This window comes from Branchiostoma floridae, chromosome 4 (genome assembly GCF_000003815.2).
Source record: "Branchiostoma floridae strain S238N-H82 chromosome 4, Bfl_VNyyK, whole genome shotgun sequence".
NCBI lineage: Eukaryota > Metazoa > Chordata > Leptocardii > Amphioxiformes > Branchiostomatidae > Branchiostoma > Branchiostoma floridae.
Genome location: NC_049982.1, coordinates 4,344,680 through 4,367,268, shown reverse-complemented (window position 1 = coordinate 4,367,268; position 22,589 = coordinate 4,344,680). Strand labels below are relative to the sequence as shown.

At 40.0% G+C, this 22,589-nt stretch overlaps 2 protein-coding genes across 5 annotated transcripts in view; one reads left to right on the top strand and one right to left on the bottom strand.

Annotated features, from left to right (window-relative positions):
- Positions 1 to 17,406, bottom strand: part of LOC118413038 (protein CASC1-like) — a 36,917-nt gene extending 19,511 nt beyond the window's left edge. The window contains exons 1-5 of the mRNA XM_035816177.1: positions 17,286 to 17,406; positions 15,937 to 15,990; positions 13,610 to 13,700; positions 12,952 to 13,043; positions 11,919 to 12,023 (exon numbers count right to left, since the gene is read on the bottom strand). Coding sequence (XP_035672070.1) covers positions 11,919 to 12,023; positions 12,952 to 13,043; positions 13,610 to 13,700; positions 15,937 to 15,990; positions 17,286 to 17,354 — 411 coding nt within the window. The 5' untranslated portion in view covers positions 17,355 to 17,406. The remainder of the gene's footprint in view (positions 1 to 11,918; positions 12,024 to 12,951; positions 13,044 to 13,609; positions 13,701 to 15,936; positions 15,991 to 17,285) is intronic.
- A 74-nt stretch (positions 17,407 to 17,480) lies between these two features.
- Positions 17,481 to 22,559, top strand: LOC118413361 (electron transfer flavoprotein regulatory factor 1-like). Of its 4 annotated transcripts, none has more exons than XM_035816708.1 (3): positions 17,481 to 17,641; positions 19,814 to 19,887; positions 21,291 to 22,557. In XM_035816708.1, exons 2-3 carry the CDS (start codon positions 19,843 to 19,845, stop codon positions 21,495 to 21,497), a joined length of 252 nt encoding a protein of 83 aa, XP_035672601.1. In that variant the 5' UTR covers positions 17,481 to 17,641; positions 19,814 to 19,842; the 3' UTR covers positions 21,498 to 22,557. The 4 variants fall into 4 exon arrangements, with proteins under 4 accessions (XP_035672601.1, XP_035672605.1, XP_035672602.1 ...); XM_035816712.1 differs by having other exon boundaries at positions 17,571 to 17,682; positions 21,291 to 22,559; XM_035816709.1 differs by lacking the exon at positions 17,481 to 17,641 and adding an exon at positions 17,687 to 17,710 and having other exon boundaries at positions 21,291 to 22,559.
- The last annotated feature ends 30 nt before the right edge of the window (positions 22,560 to 22,589 follow it).

Sequence of the window (22,589 nt, the reverse complement as noted above, 5' to 3'; positions counted from 1 at the left end):
TTCCCTATTACTGTAAAAGGATGATAACAGCCGTTCTTATCTGAGAACACCAATTAGCTTCTATTTGATGATCAGATGTTGACATTTCAATAAGTAAACTCTGACAGGCAATGGTTACTACATAGAGAGCATGATTGTGGGTGTATTTCTACACTAACTTCAATATAACAGGAAATCCAGTCAAAGTTTTGGATTTTCAATACTGGGCTTGATGATGAGTGGTGAAGATAACTTCCTGTGGTGAAGTTATTAAGGTAGGATTTCAGGGTGGCTGAGCAAAATTTCAAAATGATATTTTCCAAAAAATAACTATCAATGTTATTTGTTATGTAGTTCTATTTTCATAATCTAACATACTTTCCTATCAAATGTCGCTTTTTGTCTGTCAAAATTCAAGGTCAAAGTAGCTGTCTCAAATAATGCAAAAATTTCAAACTCATCACCTTAAGGTACTACCTTAAAAAAAATCAAGGTCCATACCTTATCTAAGATGGTAATTTTAGAAGACCAAAAACACCCCCCAAAACTCCTCAGCCACCCTGCAATCCTACCTTAACTTCCTGTCATTGGACATAAAGTAATGGTTACTGTTGTGTAAAAGAAGTCTATTTAGTCAGTATAACTATAACGTCATTTCTTTTTCTCTGCATGGGTTGTCTGACATTTTTTTCTACACTCCTGTACTGAAAAAGCCACCATTCTACTTTGACCGTTAGTGAAAAACTGTTATGGAATTCAGCTATGCAAGCAAAATCATATATAGGACAGTACATTAGAAGTGGGTTTGTATGGGGGACTTGGATCTAGGAAAGGAGTATTGTCGAAAAGACAGTCAGATGAGGTAGTTAATGGTAAGCCAAAAGTCGGGTGATTTGTACGTCGAAAAATATTATATATCAGAAAATAATGCTCCCTTCAGGGGTGGAATGCCCCTTCAACCTTTCAGGTCGTCAAGATAGGTCTAGAATTTCTATCGAGTTGAAGATCGAGGTTGAAGAAGGTGTCCCATAGTTGGATAATTGGTAGAGGGTCTGAGCTTGCCTTGTAGACTGGTGTCAAGAATTGCTGACTCCAAGACAAGCTCCAGCCCTCTACCAATTTATCCCTACTTTGAACGACAGGTGATTCTCTTCAACCTTTTCAACTCGACAGGAAGAAATAGACTAAGTAGAAACTGAAGTGTGGGCACTCCTGCTAACCCTCCATCCAAATCTCCTCAACTGTTAACATTAGGAAATCCTTAAGGTCCGGGGGCTGTTCACATTCAGTGACATTTTAAATCTGACTATACTTAACCTTATCAAATTAAAGTGTTTTGCATTATACGTCCACCGTTTCTCCAATCACGAAAGCTTCGCCAAGAACACACTATTCTGCTCTGCACAGTGTATTATCCTCAAAAGAAGGGCCTTTTTGGAAAATTTTCACTAGATCCAATTTATAGTTCAGGATAATTACATGAGTATATAATCAGGTAGAAAAATACTGTGGGCTACTCAGAAACAAGCATCCTGACTGGGAGATGTGAGCAACATCTTGATTTGACAGTGAAAGACACCCTCTCAAGTACAAGATTCTCTGAGACCTAGATGATTAATTTGCATTTACGTCAACGCCTCCTGAAGTCACAAAGCCTACTCACAGAACACATTTCCACTCTGCGCTGGCTAGCGCAGGGCAGGAATTTCTCCCAGACTCCGAGGTTGGTTTTGCACCACAGGATTGACGTTTCGGTTGCAAACAGAATTCTTCTAGATTTTGACTTCAGAAAACATGGCTGGAGAAGGAAATAGAGCCATCATTCTAGAGCACAAGTATCGTGTTCTATCTGAGAGTACCCTGTCTCTTGGTCTTCAGACAGCATATCTCATCATCAGCCTGGTGTTGGCTGTGGGGTGCAGCCTGCTGCTCATCTACCTGGTCTACAAGAAGGACTTTCTCCAAAGGCCTCGCCACTATCTCCGGTGCAACTTGTCAATAGATGACATCATCTTCACTGTCTTCTTGATTCCCACAGAACTCTGCCTTCTCTTCAGTCAAGATGCAAGAGTTGGTCAAGAGGCATGCTGGGTCCAAATCCTGGTGGGGCAATTGTCATCATCATCAATGTTTGGCACATACTTTCTGATGGCAGTAGAACTGTACTACTTCATCTGCCAACCGCTGCATTACAACAGCAAACTCACCACAAAGCGCGTCGTGTTTGGCATACTTGCAGTGAGGGCCTTTGCCCTGCTGTTCGGGGCTGGATCGGCAATCATCCAACGGCTGCAGAACTCCAGTGGTGGCCTACATCTGTGTCACGTAGACCCCATCACCAGCACCAGCACTGCTGCCATCTTTGCAAGCATTTGCTATCTTGGGGCAGCACTGTCTCTCCTTGTGATCATCACAATCTACTGCCTTGTCTTCAAGGAGGCCAGGAAACAGCAGGAGAGGGACGAGAACCGTAACCTGTGGCTCTGCCAGACCAAGGCCTTCAAGACATTGGCGCCGCATATCATAGTTCTGGCTGTGCAGTTGGCATCCTACATAGACATGATTGCCTTGGCTCGGGTTTCGTTCCACGAAGAAGAAAAAGGTGTCTCACTCCTCATTACCTCCCAAGTAGCCAAGCTGATCTACCTGACGCTTTCGTCTGTGGTCAACCCCATCATCTATGGCTTCAGGCACCCAGAGGTCCGACGAGCTCTGAGGGAGCTGTGTGGCACGACACAAAACTTGCATGCAGCAATGGCACCACCTCCCATACAGCGAGGCCAGGACATGGAGATGGCTGTCTTCAGCGTTCCTGATCGTGGGCGATGGGCTTCGCGCCAGAGATTCAGGCCAACACCATCCTCTTCGCAAGAAGAGGGTCAGCTTGAAGAGCAGATACCACCTCCTACTAGTTCGAGTCCACCCAAAACACAAGGAGAAGAACATCCAGAGCAAGCACCCCTTCAGGGACGCTGCAAAGAGAAGAAGACCCAACCCAGCCGACCCATGGTACTGACCGTACAGGCAGAGATACACCCCAGCCCACCACCACGTCGCCAACACCACGGACAGAAAACGGTGTCTCCTGAACCAAACAAACAGGATCCAGGGGTGGTGGCAACTTCCTCATCTCTACCCGAAATCCACATAGATTAGGACATCATCATTTGTGGGGATGACGATGGCATGAGACTTCCAATTGAACTGCCACGGACGACAATACCAGAGGCAAAAAATGACCAAAAAATACACTGTGACTTTTTGAAACATTGGACTTTTACAACAGTGGTGTACACAGACAAATGCAGCATAAAGGGGCAACAAGAGTTGACAACACTGTTCTCATACTGCTTGTCAATGAATGTATAATTTATGTGCATCAGACTTGCAGGACTTTCATCCAAAAGACAAACTTGACTTTCAAACGGAGACAGCTGAACCACAACATTTAGTGTTTGACAGAGGAACTGTGGTGGACACAGAATAACTGTGCAGAAGGACAACATTAAAACTGAACTGGATACAAGCTAAAACAGAGCTGGACAATGGCTTCATTTGGTGAGTTAAACTGTATCATTTATGATAATCTCTGTTACACATAGACTTTACAGCACAAGACTTAGTGTACAAGGTGCAATATTAATCTTCTGCAACCATTTTATGAGGCTACTCTTTCCTTTCAAAAGACGATGAAGTATTGCAGATGATAGTGCTTTTAAAATAATTATTGTTGGAATTTAATACTTTCCAAACAGAGGTACCGTTATAGGTTCTGGCTTGTTTTTAATGTCTAAATTCTTAGCCTGCAGGCAGATGTGTCAGCTGCAGGGCTTTAGCCAGCTCGAAATTTTTTTCCGTCAGCCAATTACAATCGTCGCGAAAACCGCGAAAATTAATTAGAAGGACTGAACCAAGACCTTGAAAAACCGGTTTTAATGAGATTATCGTATGCGAAAGGGCGCCGACACACATTGTCAACAATCATAACAATAGCAAAACAAACAGTGTGTGGCTTTTACAGCCGTGGACGGCGTCCCCAAGCCGCCTGTAGCTTCCACCAAGGATTTTTGTCCGTCAAAGTTGACGGATTGGTTTTAAAATTTTTCCGTCAGACGCAGCAAATTTCCGTCAATTGACGGAAAAACGGACGCTGGCTAGACCCCTGGTCAGCTGGATAAGATTTTAAAGAGAAGAATTTGGCCAAATAGGGACAAATAGCTTACCATGGGTTTACAGTCAGCTTTTTTCAGTCTATCCAGCTAGCACGTCTGCCATATCCCAGTGCCATCTTTGAGGTCTGCTGATGAGTTTCTAATAGGTGCCAAGTACTTCAGAATCTATTTCTTTGCGAGTGGACTGTGACAGAACAGACAAACCCATGCAGGAATTGTAACAGGAAGTGCCTGGTCCATCATGAGAATTTGTTTTGTCCAACTTGACAATCAGCATTTGAAAACTTCAAAGTTTGTTAAATATGGTTAAGTATAGTCGTAACATAATGAGGTCCTTCTTATAATTCCTTCACTGATTGACGAGGCAAAATCTAATAGCGCTGTCATTTTGCGGCCAACCGATCTGCCAAACTGTGGAAGCGGTGGACGATGCTTCAAGTTTCAATTTTTTTTTTTTTTACTCAATCACGTAACAAGGCCTAAAGGCCACTCAAGGTTACGGGTTACATGATTGAAACTGTAACAGCAACTCTTCGCCCTAGGTCAGAAACATCATGATTGAGACCAGCCCAATTGCTCACTATGAGTGAGGACTAACTGACCCAATAGGCGAAGCAGGGGTTACGAGGGCTGCTCGGGAGATTCCCTACCCCTATTTTGGCCGGAATGGTTTGATCCGCTAGGGTGGATGTTCGCACATGTGGCGGGTTCTTTAACGTGCATAGGGTATGGCTCTCCCACACACGGGACCTCTATTTAACGTCCTATCCGAGGGACGACTCATTTTTCACTTGAGTAAAGTGAGGAAAGTCGTGTAAAGTGCCTTTCCCAAGGGCACAAGACCGGCAACACGGCAGGCGGATTCGAACAGGCGACCTCTCGGTCACGGGCCGAATACAGCTACGCGGTCCCAACTTTTAGAGGAAGTTTATAGAAGAAGTTAGCAAAAATAACTACAGAGAATGGTAATAGATAGGTTAGCAAAATGCTCGTTGCATTGAAAATAAAGCCAGCAGCCTGTTGACATCCAACCACACTTTTATCCATTTATGGCTTAATATATCAACTCCAGAACTACGAGAAGATTAGTTTTATGATCTTTGAAGACCGAAACAACGAACAGACTCCGCCAGCCAGTCAGTTGACTCCCAGGCCAATGGCCTCCTACATGTACCAGTACTTTTATTCCTAACTTGGTTAAATTCCCCTATGACTATTCGACAAGGCACGAGTCTGGTTGAGGAAGAAAGATTAATAACCCTTTCATACATAAATATTGCAAAGAATCTCATTTCTGTCTCCCTCAGACATTTCTCCTCCGCACTACCTGTATTCAAAAAGCCCCTTACCACATTAGTCACCTAATTTCCGCTAACAAAAGGCTTGTGATTTAGTGAAGCTGTGGGGTACTGGACTATCGAAAGTTGCTAAATAAAAGGCATGACAAACGCCATCAGCCAATGGCTACACACATCCTCCCCGATTTTACTACCTTGGAATTTTTGTTAGCTATCGTCTCATCTAATAGGTCCACAATATAAATAATTTGGTAAAAATAAACTTTGAAGTGGACTTTTGTAAAAAGCGATGTTTTCTGCTGTGCATTAATGTTTTTGGATGCATTCAACTTAAAATTCATACTTAGTAAAATATATATACATATAGAATACAACACGGTGTATTCCGTATCGCCCAAGGTGTCAGCCCAACCACGGGTCGGATCGCCCGATTGCTGTAAATTCAAAGGTACGGAACTATTACTATAAGACAAGTATTAGTTGAAAGCTGTCAGTTTAGTCCAATTCAATCAGTGTATGATGTCTTCAAAAGTTAGGCATTTGGGAAATTTTTATTGGCAGGAACAAAAAATGTTCAGGACATTTACATATATATTACATGACCTCTTTAATAGATAGGAAATACTTGGCTGAATAGAACCTGGTAGGGAGGCCTAGGCAATCCTGATGGAACATGAAAGGGTTAAAAAAGACTGTGCGACGTTAGCAACAACTTGCTTGACAACAAGGGACATCCTTTCAAATATAAGATTCCTACTCCAGCCTTCATTTGCATTTACGTCATCGCTTACTGAAATCACAAATAATTGTTACCTACTCCCAACACATTTCCGCTCTGCGCTGGCTAGCGCAGGGCAGAGATTTCTTGCCGGACTCTGAGGTTGGTTTTGCATCACAGGGTTGACAAATTTCTGTTGGAAACAGAATTCTTCTTCTACAGCTCAACTTCAGACTTCCGACCGGGTCACAAAGAAAACATGGCTGGAGAAGACAATAGATTTGCCATCCTTCTAGAGCACAAGTATCGTGTTCTATCTGACAGTACCCTGTCTCTTGGTCTTCAGACAGCATATCTCATCATCAGCGTGGTGTTGGCTGTGGGGTGCAGCCTGCTGCTCATCTACCTGGTCTGCAAGAAGGACTTTCTCCAAAGGCCTCGCCACTATCTCCGATGCAACTTGTCAGTAGATGACATCATCTTCACTGTCTTCTTGATTCCCACAGAACTCTGCCTTCTCTTCAGTCAAGATGCAAGAGTTGGTCAAGAGGCATGCTGGGTCCAAATCCTGGTGGGGCGATTGTCATCATCATCAATGTTTGGCACATACTTTCTGATGGCAGTAGAACTGTACTACTTCATCTGCCAACCGCTGCATTACAACAGCAAACTCACCACAAAGCGCGTCGTGTTTGGCATACTTGCAGTGAGGGCCTTTGCCCTGCTGTTCGGGGCTGGATCGGCAATCATCCAACGGCTGCAGAACTCCAGTGGTGGCCTACATCTGTGTCACGTAGACCCCATCACCAGCACCAGCACTGCTGCCATCTTTGCAAGCATTTGCTATCTTGGGGCAGCACTGTCTCTCCTTGTGATCATCACAATCTACTGCCTTGTCTTCAAGGAGGCCAGGAAACAGCAGGAGAGGGACGAGAACCGAAACCTGTGGCTCTGCCAGACCAAGGCCTTCAAGACATTGGCGCCGCATATCATAGTTCTGGCTGTGCAGTTGGCATCCTACATAGTCATGATTGCATTGGCTCGGGTTTCGTTCCACGAAGAAGAAAAAGGTGTCTCACTCCTCATTACCTCCCAAGTAGCCAAGCTGATCTACCTGACGCTTTCGTCTGTGGTCAACCCCATCATCTATGGCTTCAGGCACCCAGAGGTCCGACGAGCTCTGAGGGAGCTGTGTGGCATGACACAAAATGCACATGCAGCAATGGCACCACCTCCCATACAGCGAGGCCAGGACACGGAGATGGCTATCTTCAGCAATCCTAATAGTGGGCAATGGGCTTCACGCCGGAAATTCAGGCCAACACCATCCTCTTCACATTCACAAGGAGAGGGGCAGCTTGAAGAGCAGATACCACCTCCTACTAGTTCAAGTCCACCCAAAACACAGGGAGAAGAACATCCAGAGCAAGCACCCCTTCAAGGATGCTGCAAAGAGAAGAAGACCCAACCCAGCCAACCCATGGTACTGACCGTACAGGCAGAGATACACCCCAGCCCACCACCACGTCGCCAACACCACGGACAGAAAACAGTGTCTCCTGAACAAAACGAACAGGGTCCAAGGATGGTGGCCACTTCCACATCTCTACCAGAAATCCACATAGATTAGGACATCATCATTTGTGGGGATGAAGTTGCCAAGAAGAAAGCAAGATCCATAGATGGCAATGCATTGGCATGAGAATACAGGCTGAACAGTGCGATGGATAACAACACCTGCGAGGCATTAGGAATGATCCACAATGTTTGCTTGGACTTTTCTTAACGTTGGGTTTTTAGAACAATGGTGAACACAGTGAGCTGCAGCATAAATAGGCAACAATTAAACAGAAGTTTTCTTAATAATATATTTTTAGATATGTGCATCAACCTTGCGGAACTTTTATCACAAGACAAAGCCTGCAATGCCATGTAAAAAGGGGAGAACTGACTGTTCTATGTTTGACAGGCGAACTGTGGTGGACGCAGAAGATTACTGCATGTGGAGTAGAAGGACGACATCAAAATCATGGAACTGTTCATGGCCAACCCATGAAAACTGAATGGACATGATCCTGGACACAAGCATTGGAACAAAGTTGGATAGTGGCTGAATCCTTTGGTGAGTGATTGTATCCTTTGTCTCTGTTAGACTGATGATAGACTTAAATGCACAAAAATTGTACAAAGGTAAAATGTATGACAACTTCTGTTAATTCAACAACTTGATAAATATTAAATATATAATCAACCTTGCAAAAGAAGGCTAAATTTACCTCACAAAAGATGAGGTATTTTACTACATGTAGTAGTCATTGTTGGAATAACGTTTTGCCATCTAATTTATGTCCAATATGTACGGTGCTTGGGTTGTCACGGCTGACTTTTGTACTACTACGCTGGGTGGATTGCCACAACACTAAGTAGTGTTGCCCAGTAACCATACAAGAACAAGAACAAGAGAAATCCTGATCTAGATGATAGAATTGTTTCCAGTAAATAGGCAATGTCGAAATATGGTCCTGAAGCCAAAAAGTGGCCTTCATCTTCTTGGATCACTTGCATGGACAAACCCTCAGGTCAACAGAAATTTTCTGAAAATCATTTTCAACAGTCCGTCAATACTGTAGTTCACTTTGTCTTCTCGGTATGAAACTTTCACGGTCTGAGAAAATTCAACTTGTTCTCGGAACTAAATGTTCACTGTCGCGGCAAGTGCGCATAAAAAAAGTCTGTGATTTATTTATTATCAGTAATGATAAGTTCATGTTACAGTTGTCACTGTGAAAACCGTGAACATAACAGTACATTGAAAAAATCAGGAATTACAGTAGTTGAAAATAAAGCATCACCAGAACATATTACAACATTTCTAACAGTAAGACTCTGTAAAAATTTCTACAAGTTACTGACTGAGGGGTGTTTAAAACATGTCTTATGTTATCCTAATGCGTGTGAAACCCAGTACAAAATGAGATGATTCCAGTACTAAAAATGTGGTACCTCAACGATCGTATTCAATCTACATGGTATTCATAGCCATCTCTCAGAAAATTCTTGTTGTAAGAATGACAACAGCAAGCATTCGATGAGGAAGGATACCCTTTCATACACAATGCACTAGATATTGAAAAATTCCTCATTTCTTTCCAAAAATCATTTCATCTGGGTTGGTAGAACATTTAGTGGATCACAATATTAAACTAGAAAGGCAACATCTTTGCAAAAATGCAGAATTTTTTCCACATAGCCTTTGTCAAGCAGTAAAAAAAGTGTGAGTCATTAAAAAAAACTACATCTGCTTAGTATTGGGACCTGGACATGAACACAATACCATTAGGATTGCCAAATAGTACAAAGAAATAAAAAAAATTAAATTCTACATATATAGCGTAGCACATTCTTCTGAATTTAGCAGAAATCGTTGCGGGGACCCCCATGCAGACCCTCTTGTCTCTCTCTGGGATGTCTGACATTTCCCCCTCCACACTCCCAGTACTCAGACAGCCTCTTATCAGCACTAATTTCTGCTCACAAAAGGAGACTGAGAATAAGACTTGTCCTTCAGTGAAGCTGTGAGAGGCTGGACAATGAAAGTCATTAAGGTAGGAGTAGGACAGATGTCATCAGCCTACGGCCCTACGCACATCCTGCCTGATTTAAATTTTAACTAAAAAATAGTATATCTATTTTCTTGTGATTTTTGTTAGATATTGTTTTAGTCCTGACTCCACAAATAATTTTTAAGAATTTTTGGTAAATGTAAACTTTGAATTGATGTATAGTTGAAAAGTGATGTTTCTGTAAACATTTGTGTATCATTTGGATTTGGAAGAACTCAACTTTAATCATCAGTAAATTTCCTTATTAATAATGTATACTACATTGTACTAGAGAGTGTTTAGCTGCAAAAGCAGGAAATTATTATAGCTCAAAGCTTTTTGTTCAGTGCAATTTGATCAGTGTATAATAATTATTGCAATTTACTTAGATATCACCTAATATGTTTAACTAATGTAATGTAATGAGTCTGGAGAAGGAATTAGTATATACTTTAGCTAACTTGAAGTGATGTTTTGTATAAGTCATAATGATGACAGTTTTCATTTTTCCCTGTGGGTGAATCTATCCTTTGGACATCTCTATTTCTTGTCTAAAGTGACTGAAATAACGATCACAACGTACCATTAGATGTTTTCTTAAGTGATGTTATGCACTTTAATTTAAGACGATGGTGTCACCTCTCCGAGGATGAACTGAACTGAACTGAACTGAAGTGTTGTGTTCTGCTTTTTTGATTTGTGCATATTAAAAAGATGGATTTTGAAGCATTTTAACCAAAAGATTAGAACCTTTATATCATCGAGTGTTAGCTGTATAAAGACAAGGAGGTATTAGTTTGAAGTGTTTCATTGTGAAGTCTAATTTCGTTATCTATGCTGAACCCGAATTGTTGTAACGTTGATTTTGGTCCTTTGTGCAACAATTAGCAGTACCTGCTCTTAAGTGTATGGTCTTTGCCTAGAAACTAAACAGCGCGCTGGGCTCAAAGTACATGTAATCCATTTGCAGCCCAACCAGGATTGATTGCAGTAATGTTGGATATGGATACTGTTACAGTACCTCCTCCCAGTACAAGTGTCTCGGACTCTGTATTAAACTTCATTATCTTGTATAAGTATGCTGAATCTTGTAAATGACAAGTCCGCAAAATATAGAGTCTGTAACTGGCAAATTGTTATTGGTACAATAAATCATGGACAAAGGATAATCACCTGGCTCTACTCTCTATTGTGTACCTTATTATCCCAAAATCCACATGCACTGCAGGTATAATGGAAACATCAGAAGTACCTACATGTAATACAGGGCTCTAGCCAGCGTCCGTTTTTCCGTCAATTGACGGAAATGTGCTGCGTCTGACGGAAAAATTTTAAAACCAATCCGTCAACCTTGACGGACAAAAATCCTTGGTGGAAGCTACAGGCGGCTTGGGAACGCTGTCCACGGCCGTAAAAGCCACACACTGTTTGTTTTGCTATTGTTATGATTGTTGACAATGTGTGTCGGCACCCTTTCGCATACGATAATCTCATTAAAACCCGTTTTTCAAGGTCTCAGTTCAGTCCTTCTAATTAATTTCGCGGTTTTCGCGACGATTGTAATTGGCTGACGGAAACAAAATTCGAGCTGGCTAAAGCCCTGACCTAATATTAGAAAAAACTTCACTTATCTTACCTGCATGCAAATTTGCATTATGCAGGCAGAATTTTCAGCTCTGCCAGTATAAGTGCAGAAGTTGTCCCTTTGATTACTTTGATTCACAATCAAGAAGATTAAATTTCATACAATACCCCGTGTTGTATCTTATACATATCATGCCAACCCGAGTAAACTCAAGTTTATAGCAACAAAAAAGAGCAAAAGACATGGAGTACTTAGTCTGTAAAATACAAGACAATCTTGAGAAGGGCAACGGTGGAATTTTAAGAGTTAAATATTACTTACATTTGTAGTTAAGATTTTCAGAGCAATTGGACAAGTTTTCTAAAACTCAATTGTCCTATCGGGCAAGTACATAAAAAATTTACTTGCCCAAAACAATTTCATTTGCCTGGGACAAAAGGGCTAGAGTACTTGTCCAAGCCTGATTTTTGAGTGACAGGTACATGTAGCTCTTGAGTTGTTAACCATGATTGCATTACTCGGATAAGATTTTTGAGCGACAGTTTAGCTCTTGAGTTTGTTTACCTTTGCATTTGCCCTTCTCTGCTCCTCCTGGCTGTTGATGGCTGAGTCCACATTATCCAGGACAGCGTTCAGGTCAGCCATCTCCATGTCATGCCGCTCATGCTCCTAAAAACCATAATCATGAACATCAGGCAAAAAAAATTATGCAACGCCCAGAATTGACCTAACTCCGGCAAGATCTAGAAAGCATGCAGTCTAGCCTGGTTTCCAAACAAATCGCGGTTACTCCTAAGTTGCGATGATTTATATTGACAGGCATATGCGTTAATGTTAAATTTCTCTTGCAATGTTACTTTTTATCTTATTTGATATGTACTATATGTACATTAGCCTGTGTTTACACAAGCTCTCGCTGGATGGGATTAATGGAGGCGGCGGCAATCGTAGGGCCGGCCGCTAGGGGCGCGATTTTAGTCAGGCTATATGTACATGTATGTCTGGCGCACATTGAAAATCGCCAATATATATGGTGATATGTCACTAACCAATAATATCATTTTTTGATATAAGTAAATAAAAAAATGTACTTATATCAAAATAATATGACTGAGAAACATAAGTAGAATGAAATGATAAGGGAAATGAATTTTGCATAACAAGACGAAAAAGCTTTGTCAGCTATTTTAATAGGGGACGAAAGAGACTCGCCAGGTACAGTGTATTGAATTTTGGATCTGTTAGGGCTTAGTGGATAGGTCAGGGCCCAGTCAGAAAACATCAAAATTTACCTTAAAAGACCTTCTTGGAGAATTGATATACCATAATAGGTACACCGACATATGGCCAGCTTCAATACCTGGCCACATATCCAGGGAGAAGACAGAAGGTCACTGACTGAGTTGGTGATCATGAGTTGAAACAACCCCTTACTCTTTTTTTATGCAACAACTGTTCTGTGAGAAAAAATCATAACTGAAAGGATGGTGGTTTCAAATTGCAGTCTGAAACCACCGTCCTAAGCATGCTATTTTTAGAAACAAAGGCCCCTATACTATATACATGTTATCCCGCAGATGAAAGTGAGACTACATACCTCTCTTTCCAGCCTCTCCCGTTCCTCTCTTTCTATCCTCTCCTTTTCCAGTCGTTCTCTCTCCTCTTCCTCTGCCTTTTTCCTGGCTTCTTCTACAAGCAGATGCAGAAGAAAACTGTCAGTAAGTCTCTCTCTGACAAACAAACATTAGGTTTTATGAAAGTTTATAATCTTAACCTGTCAACAAATGACAAATATGGTAAAACAGAATGTATAATCAATTCATGCATGCAAAGTGCACTTATACATTGTAGTACATTGTATTTCTGCCTGGGCCACAATTTAAAGTCAAGACTTCTGTCCTTTTACCAGATACTGAAATTTAGTGAAGAATTCCCACCGATATTTATCAAGTAACTGGATATGAATTTGGAAACGGTCAGACGTTTCAGATATATGGTGAATACTATCTGAAACGTTTCCAAAATCATATCCAGTTGCCTGAGTAACTGCTTTTTGGCATATCTCAATACCTGGATGTCAATCTTTATCAACGAGTCTTTGCAACTTTGAAGCAACTTTGAAATTTTCTAATACTCAGACAGGACCACACCATGGTAGGGGAAGGAGGATCCATACCATCCATTGCTTGATCATAACATTACACAATTTTATCTAAAAACAAAAAATTATAAAAGTGAAAGTTGAGTCTTCCCACCTTCCTCCTTTAATCTCTTCTCCTCCTCCTCCTTCTGGAGTTTCTCCTTCTCTGCCTTGCTGAGTTTGGCGCTGGCTGGCTTCTTGGGAGGCTACAGGTACAGGTAAAGTACAGGTAACAGTCAGACAAAGGGAGGTACAGGTACAGGTAAAGTACAGGTAACATTTAGACATGGGGAGGCTACAGGTACAGGTAAAGTACAGGTAACAGTCAGACAAAGGGAGGCTACAGGTACAGGTAAAGTACAGGTAACAGTCAGACAAAGGGAGTATACGGGTACAGGTAAAGTACAGGTAACAGTTAGACAAAGGGAGGCTACAGGTACAGGTAAAGTACAGGTAACAGTCAGACAAAGGGAGGCTACAGGTACAGGTAAAGTACAGGTAACAGTTAGACAAAACACCCAAGTGCCTTGAAGGTAGCCTCTGTTTTTATTTCATTTTAGAGGGAGTGGGGAGCTGGTTTGTGATTTTCAGCGTTGGCTAGGCTCTCTTTTGCCCGGAAAGGGAGTTTTCCGTTTGCCAAGGAAGGGAGTTTGCCAAGGAAGGTATATGTAGTTTCGCCCCGTCCTTTCCACGGCAAACTCCCTTTACTGGCATAAGAGAAACTTAGCCAACATTGAAAATTGGGAACCAGCGAATTTTGCAAATACTTCATTCCAGCTGATTCTGCTTGATTCCTGCTAATTTGGTTTCAGTGTGAAGGCCCTATAAGGCAATTGCATGTAACGAAATCTAACTTAATGGTTAATTTACCTATCATGAATATTCTTATATTAATGTGACTACCATGCTTGACTTACAAATACTCTACACGTATACATGTATACGCCTTCTCTAAACATGCAGAATTCTATTGGTGCGATTTATCAAAGTTGGAGCTATACCATTTTTAAAGTTCGTAAGAGGGCTGCTCTGTCTAAAACGTATCTCTTCCAATATTTGTAAGACCCATTAGTTTGTGTCCATTGCCTCCTTTTCTCAGAAGAAATTGAATAGTATCAATCTACAAAATAATAATTTTTGTATGGACTTCTTTTTTGTGGAATCCAATGTGAAAATATTCTGTCTAAACTCATCTGGTCGAACTGTTTTTGCAAAAATAAGAAAAAGAAATTGGCATGTAGTATCATGATGTACACATAAGCTTGGTTTTTGCAAATTAAAAAATAAAAAGAAATTGGTATGTACTCGTAAGCTTTGCTTTTGCAAAAACAAAAAAAGAAATTGGTGTGTATACATAAGCTTGGTTTTTGAAAAAAAAAATTGGTATGTACTCTTAAACTTGGTTTTTGCAAAAATAAAAAAGAAATTGGTGTGCACTCCTAAGCTATACAGTAGAGTGCTTATTATTAGCTAGCACCAGCCAAGCTGTAGTCAGATTCAGATGAATCAATGATTATCTTTGGTAGCAGACAAAGATGTTTTTACAGCGCTCGAGTTCTTTGCATGCCATTTATGGGCATGAGAAGGAGGCTGTCTTAATTGCCTGCGGAGCGTGTATCAGAGTCGTGAGGTGTAGGCAATCATGCAGCCAATTGTTCTGGGATATTTATAATATAACCTTCCGTAGAGTAACCTTGGAGTGGGTGGTGTTTTGTAAGGGTAGGCAGAGCCACACCTGTAAGTGTCATCCTAGTCACCACTTTGTATCTGACAACCTTTGTACCTGGTCTTAACTCCTCTTGTCAGGATTCAAGGGTTTGGTAGTCAGTCAACAGTTCAATGTATTTGCTAAAAAATTCTTCTGTTTGAGTCACATGAAATGTTTTTTCTTATAATTCTACATAATTGTATTATTGTAGATGTCCAGTATTAGAGTGGGTACGGGTGTTGTTTCTCCTGCTTACATGTACTAGTTTGTGAATATAGAGTAAAAGAAAACTAAGTAGATTGACACCAGCTAATTATGCTAACACTTGTAGCTGACCATCTAGCTAATCATCTATTTTCAAATTTTATGATTGTTTCCTGTTCCAAGACTTTACAAGAGGCAATGACATGTACTTAAGAGAAATGATTTCTTTGGATTTTCCGTTCAGTCTACAAATCAATGATTATACCAAATTAATGAGCAGGCCCTTATTTTCACGCAGTCTATCTACATGTTGGCGTATCTACATGTTATTGTAGGTCATCCACATGGAACCCCAAAAATGGTATAGCCCAAATAATTCTTCTATAAGTGTATGATATTCATTGTGGAAGCTACCAAGCAGTCATGCAAGCAGGGGTGTCCAGGCCATGCTAGCGGGTCACCTTAAGCCTTTACCTTCACGCAGTGCAGTGATCAACTTCGCCACCGAAACTTGAGACGTTTTTTCTTACCTTCCCGGAGCTTTTTGTGCTGCTGGCCGACTTCTTTGCAGGTGACTTGGGAGGCTACGTGTTTTACGTCAACGAGAGAAGAAAACACGGCACACAACACACACGCACAAGGTTAGTAAAATAAAACTCACTACCAAACAGTTAGCAAAAAATAAACATGATTGGAATCATTGATGAAGGTTAGACATCCAAGTGATGAGATATGCCAAATATAGCAGCTACTCAAGCAACTGGGTATAGTTTTGGAAATGGTCACAGACGTTTCAGATAGCATCCAAATAATTACATTTTGTCAGTGTCACTGATGAAACTTGATTGAAAGGTAGTGAATGCTACCTGATACAAGACATTGAGGAAAGATATAGTGGATGCTATCTGAAACATCTACCCATTTCCCAAAGCATATACAACTTTGCTTGAGTAACTGCTATTCAGCAGCATGATTGGGATCATAAACTTTAAAGATGTACTTTAAAGATCAACATCTGGGGAAAAGCAAACCATTGGCCTGGCACCTGAAAAATGTGTCATGCCATTGTCAAAGTGTTACATTTCTTATACTACATGAATCATCCAGCTTTCTTTTTCCAGAAATAGGGTTTCATGTTCGCCATCAATTTTTTCCTTTTATCTCCTCTCCCCAGAAAACATTCGAACAGTCCTTATTGATGATGTTTCAGATCATGTATTTATTTGGCTTTTACCAGACCTCTGTGAGGTTAGACTTCTAAGCAGTTTGCTTGAGGGACATACAAATCAAAAGATACAAAGAAGGAAAAACCACATATATCTGCATGGAGATCACATGTGATGTGTATTACACCACGTACTATCACTGATATCAGAAGAAAAAAACAAAAAAACATTGTGACATTTTTTTCCAAAATAAATTTTGATGGTTTGCCACTTTATTTCCAATTCAATATCTTGTGTTGTCAATTTGTGATATTTTCAGACATTGATTTTTTTAGAACTTTGCAAAGTTTAACTTTGAATCCGTGAACATATTTGACATATAGTCCAATAATAATATTTAGTCCTTTTAACCACTTGTATAGCAAACTTCACAACCAACGCGTTTTCATGACATGAGACCGGTTCATTGAAAAGGTGACCCGGTAAAAGCTAAATATTATGAAACCCTGAAATGATGAATACCAGAACTAGCTTATAACTCCGCCCCCCTCCCCATGAACTTTCTTCGCCTCCAGAATGTAAGCAAAATGTATTTCATAGTTTGTATTTCCTTACAAAGATGGAAACAAACACACAGGAAAACCAGCTAAGCTACAAAACTGCACAAAACGCCAACACTATTACGAAAACCAAGCGTTTTTCTGTGTTCTCACCATTTTGTGTTTTGAAAGTTGCGGCTTCCGTGTACAGCTACGATGGCAACCGAATACGCTACTGCGCATGTCTACTACGCTTGTACGCAGTCAGTATTTTACGACACTATATGGTAATTGTTTGAATTTGAATATTATTGAAAGTAATTTAACATCAAAAAGCCAGTTTATGATCTATAAAATTACTTCTGGTCAACTTGTTCTTTGAACAAGACAAAAAATCAGCTCTAAGACTACATACATGGAGAATGTCGTAATTACATCCGCCCATTTTGCGGTATTTATGTAAAGTTGTCAGACAGCTGCCAGGGTCAGAGGAGTTGGATGTTTTGACCGACGATTTCTTTGTGTCTGCGGTGAGTTTTAGACTTTGGGTAGCTCCAGTCTACCAAGGAAGGTATCCTTGACGTTCCTAAACAACTTCTGTGAGTTGTCATTGTCGTAAAGTCGCGGAATATTCGGGACTTGTTCGTACTAGAACTACGTGCGGAAACGCATGCAGTGTTAACGTTGTTTTCATGGCCACTGCCGTCCGAGGTCACTGACCCCAGTATTTTGGTGCAAAAGTATCAGTTGTTGTCGTCGTTCTACAACTTCCTATCGTCATTTACCTTTGGCAAAGAAGGTCTGCAGTAAGTCAGATATTCCTACCGTAATACCAAAGCCTTATGAAAGTTAGTAACCAGACTGTATTCTACAAATTGTGTAAGAGCCTAGCTGACATACCAGGGCTCGAAATACCACCTGCATATGCAGGTTAGTGCAGGTAAAATTGGAGCTGTGCAGGTATTTCTGGTGTCTACCTGCACCTAACTTGCACTGGTCCATGTGCTGGGTTTTATACATAAATGTCATATGATGTAGGTGTATGTGGATTGTTACCTTCGCCAAGAAGGTTATATTTTGGGTAGCGTGTGTATGTTTGTTTGTATGTATGTCTGTAGAAGACCATCATAACTTAATAAGAACACCTGAATGGATAGTATTAATATTCAGTATGTGGGTAGGTCTTGTTGAGACATAAAAACGATTAGATTCTGGGCCTCCTAGCGGCCTGTTACGGTACTGCAGCGGAACTTCCTGGTTTGATATTTCGAGTTCTGGACATGCTGCGGCAATGATATTTAAGTGGTGGATAGCTCTTGATGCCGGGAGTATGTGGTATAGATTTGGGCCTCCTAGCGGCTTGTCTTAGAACTGCAGGGCAAGTTTAGTGCCAGACTTTGAAAGGGAATAACTCAAGAAGGGGTTGACGGATTGTTATGATTTTTGGCATGTAGATAGTTTTAGTGATGCTTCATGTAGTTACATATTAATTATGCAAATTGGTATCTAATTTGCATAATTAATTAGAAAATCATGTATACACGCTCAGTTCCATTATAAGACCATTGCAACATGTGACATTTGTAACTGAGAAGAAGAAGAATATTGATATATATATTTTATGCAAAATAAAGACCTAATTTGCATAGTTAATGAGAAAATGCTATAATGTCATTGTGGTAAATGACGGGAACTTCTTACTTGTAGCATTTGGAAGTTATGGACAGGTGAACATCGTTGAACATTACTTATGCAAATGAGGCCCTCATTTGCATAAATTATCCGAAAATGCGACAAAGGCCGTCTTTCTTAACATAGATTGTGCACGTCTGGTGTTTGGTGGAGGAGATGATTAAGTAATATAATTATGCAAATGAGAACCTTATTTGCACAATTAATGAAACAGACAACACAGCTAGGATCATTTGGCGAAGGTATGGGGTCGTGGAACTCTAGTTATTATCTGCCTTGACTGTTACCACCTATAAAGAAAATAGCAATGGTTCCTGGACAATTTTAGTATGATCCATACTTCCTAAATTCAGATTGGTGCAGGTAAAATTTGTCTGGTGCTGGTAATTTTCAGTGTTACCTTCACCAGTGCAGGTATGCAGAAAAAAGTATTTCGAGCCCTGCATACCAATTACTTGAATTGAGTAATAATCATTGAGTGCACATGGTTTAGTAAACTGATACATAATTGGCTATGGTTCAATGGATTAGCAACAGAGACGCATGTTGTTCTTTCACCATGGAAGGTTAAGATTTTTAATTCAACATTTCTAGCCCACCCAGCTGATATATTAAAGATAGTGATAGAATATGGTAATGGGAGTGGGTATCTCTAACAGAACATCTTGGAGGGACATGTCTACAGCCGCTATGCATCTCCCCTGATGCCCGCGGCTGATTGATTGATTGATTGAGTGGGTATTGACAGGACGATGGCCTGTCTGCAGTAGAAAGAACTGCACTATTGACAGGGCCATCCCTTGTAATGAAAATTAAAGTTTGACATCGAAAAAGAAGTGTGCTCATGCATTTCCATTTTACTCTGTTAAACTTTATTGTGTCAGTTTTGGCCAAAGTCTACAAATATTAAGAAAAAAAATATCATCCCTTAGTCTCAAGATTGAAACAGGAAACACAAAATTACACTAAAAGTACAATTATAGTTTTAAAACTATGCCCTGTTTTGTCAGATTGTTGCGGACCGCAGAGCTGAAGCAAGATGGCAGTCAACCTGAGATATCAAGTCAGACAACTGTACAAAAATGTAAGGGCAGCTACCATTGAACCTTGGTCTAAAAATTCACGTGGACTAGCTGTTGATACCTTAATAAACACTGTAGATGCTACTCTAGACCATTTATATACAGTATTTTTTGTACTTTGAATGTTGTTATTGATTGTCATTCTGTACATGTAAAAGTCTATTTGTATTATGTGTCTTTGTCTCTGTCATCAGGGCTAGCCCTTTGTTATAGCCACAGTCTAGTTGGGCAGCCATGGCTGTGGCTACTGGCATTAGCATGGTTACTGTACTGTTGCTGGGCTTCTTTTACAATTCCTAAGTCATAATCTTTTACAATTGCTAAGTCATAATCTTTTAGTTTTACAATTGCTAAGTCATAATCTTTTACAATTGCTAAGTCATAGAGTCCATTCCAAGACACCATGAGGGTTTTTAGGCGATATTTATAATTAGTCTGAATTATTGTGAATAAAAGAATATCTGAGCCACAAGAATTAAATTATTTTCAAAAAATTGACTAAGAAAATACTCATTTATTTGAATTTCTTTGAATATTTTAGAAACATTTTGAAAGTAACTGTACAAAAATATCTTTATTTAGAATAATTGTGAAACCTCTCTGTGATTATTTCACATTTACAAATATTTACAAAAAATGGTAAACCTGGCCAAATGGTAAAATTAGTTTATTGCCCCCATATAAGTAAGCCCTATTGTTGCATCTGTATATTTTTAGATTTCACAGCTGGGCACTGGTGGATCCTTTGTGGTGGGCCATTGTTGCATGGCACCCAACCATACTTTGCAAGAATGTGTGAATTGCTATCTTCCCAGCCCACCGAACCATTTACAAAAAATGGTAGAAAATGGTAAATAATGGTAGAATGCTGTTATCATTATTTTGAAACCATTAGAAGTATCCAATTCCACACCATGAATATTTCCAAAGTTTTACAGGACCAGGGAAATATTTATAAAGTTGAAACAGTGTTAAAAATATTTCTGAAGTATCAAATGTCCTAGACATATAATTACAAAACTTTATAATCAATTCTAAACAATGGCAACAAACATCCGCATGGTGTCTTGGAATGGACTCTAATCTTTTACAATTGATAAGTTGCTAAGTCATAACAGCCTGCAGTCATCGAGATCACAGTCGACGTCACCTGAAAAATGACAAACACTTAACCTTTGCAAACATTTCTGCATTTACAGTATCCTTCCTTACGAGTGTGTGTGTGTGTGTGCTTGCGCGTGTGTCAAATTCTATTTTGTATTGTCAGCAATTTGTAATAGCCAGTAACAGGTGACTGTTTGATAATCTTTTTCACCATTTTTCATTTAAAAGAAACAACGTCAAGATTTAATATGTGACCCTTACCTTCTAGAAAAGCATTTTGTCTCATTTCCCCCATTCACAGCTGATGTTCCTGGGTAGAGAGTACCCCAAGGGCCAGGACTACTTCAGACAGAGATGCAAGGCTGCTTTTGTCAAACACAAGGATGAGACAGACCCGGAGGTCATCAAGATGCTCATAGCGAGAGGAGACTACGTCATTAAGGAGCTGGAGGCTCTGTACATGCTTAGGAAATACAGGACCCTGAAAAAGAGATACTACCCCTCATAGATGATGTGTAATACTAGACAGAATAGTTGTTTGTAGCCATGAAAATATTCAACGTTGTTCAAAATCATTTACATGATTGTATAGTCTTCCTTAGGAGATTTGTATTTCATGGATCCAAAGCGGTGAACGAATTTAGAAATTGTTGATAATGAAATAAAGCTGCTACCAGTGTCACGACTTAATGCAGTGGACTGAGTCAAGTTTCAAATTTAGGCTATTATAATATGTTTTGTGCATCTTTTTTGTTGTTGTTGCTGCAAAAATCATTTTTGACGCCATTCTGTTTTTTGAAGAAGCAAGATTTATGTGGCCTAGAAAAGCATTGGTGTCAAGCCTTACATTATATTGCACAAATTGCATGAATCAGAGGTATACAATGGGCAAGTATGAAAGCTATACATGTTATTGTCAAACCCCGCAGAAAAGGTTTTGAAGACTAAAGTGGGAGGATTGTAGACTGCAACTATTCAGTAAAAGTTGACGATGACGAAATATTTTTCATGTCTAATCTGTGTGTTTCACTGAAAGTTGGAAGTGTTCCAGATCAACTTCAAAGTGATGAAAGACGGATTCAGGTTATGAGTCATTGAAACAGTTCTATCCAGTTGTACAAGAAAAGTTAATTTTATATCATAGCAGAGAGTAAACTGATTGATGTTACATGTACTAGAAGCAATTAGTGTCCTAATTTCTGCCACAGATAATGTCAATGTAACTTGACAATGCGCTGCTCATTTTGTTTCATTTTGTCCGGTTTGTTTTATGAGCATTAAGTTTTCTTTACTAATGTAACAAGAGTTACAAAATTTATGCTACAGCCTGAAGGTAGAAGGGCTGATAGCGCAAGCATTGTCAGTCATTGTACATGTGCATTTCTGTTGCCAATATGTTGAGCGTTAATTATGACTGTACATGTATTATGCCATGGGGTGTTATTACTCTTCAAACTGTAACAAGGTAGAAGAAAAATTGAATAAAGCCGGTGTTCAGTAATGTAGTACCAACTGGACAAACTCACTGTAACATTTGTGCTCGAAGAGGAAGATGAAATTATCAGGTGAACTGAAGACAAAGTTTGTGTGGTGTGTTTGT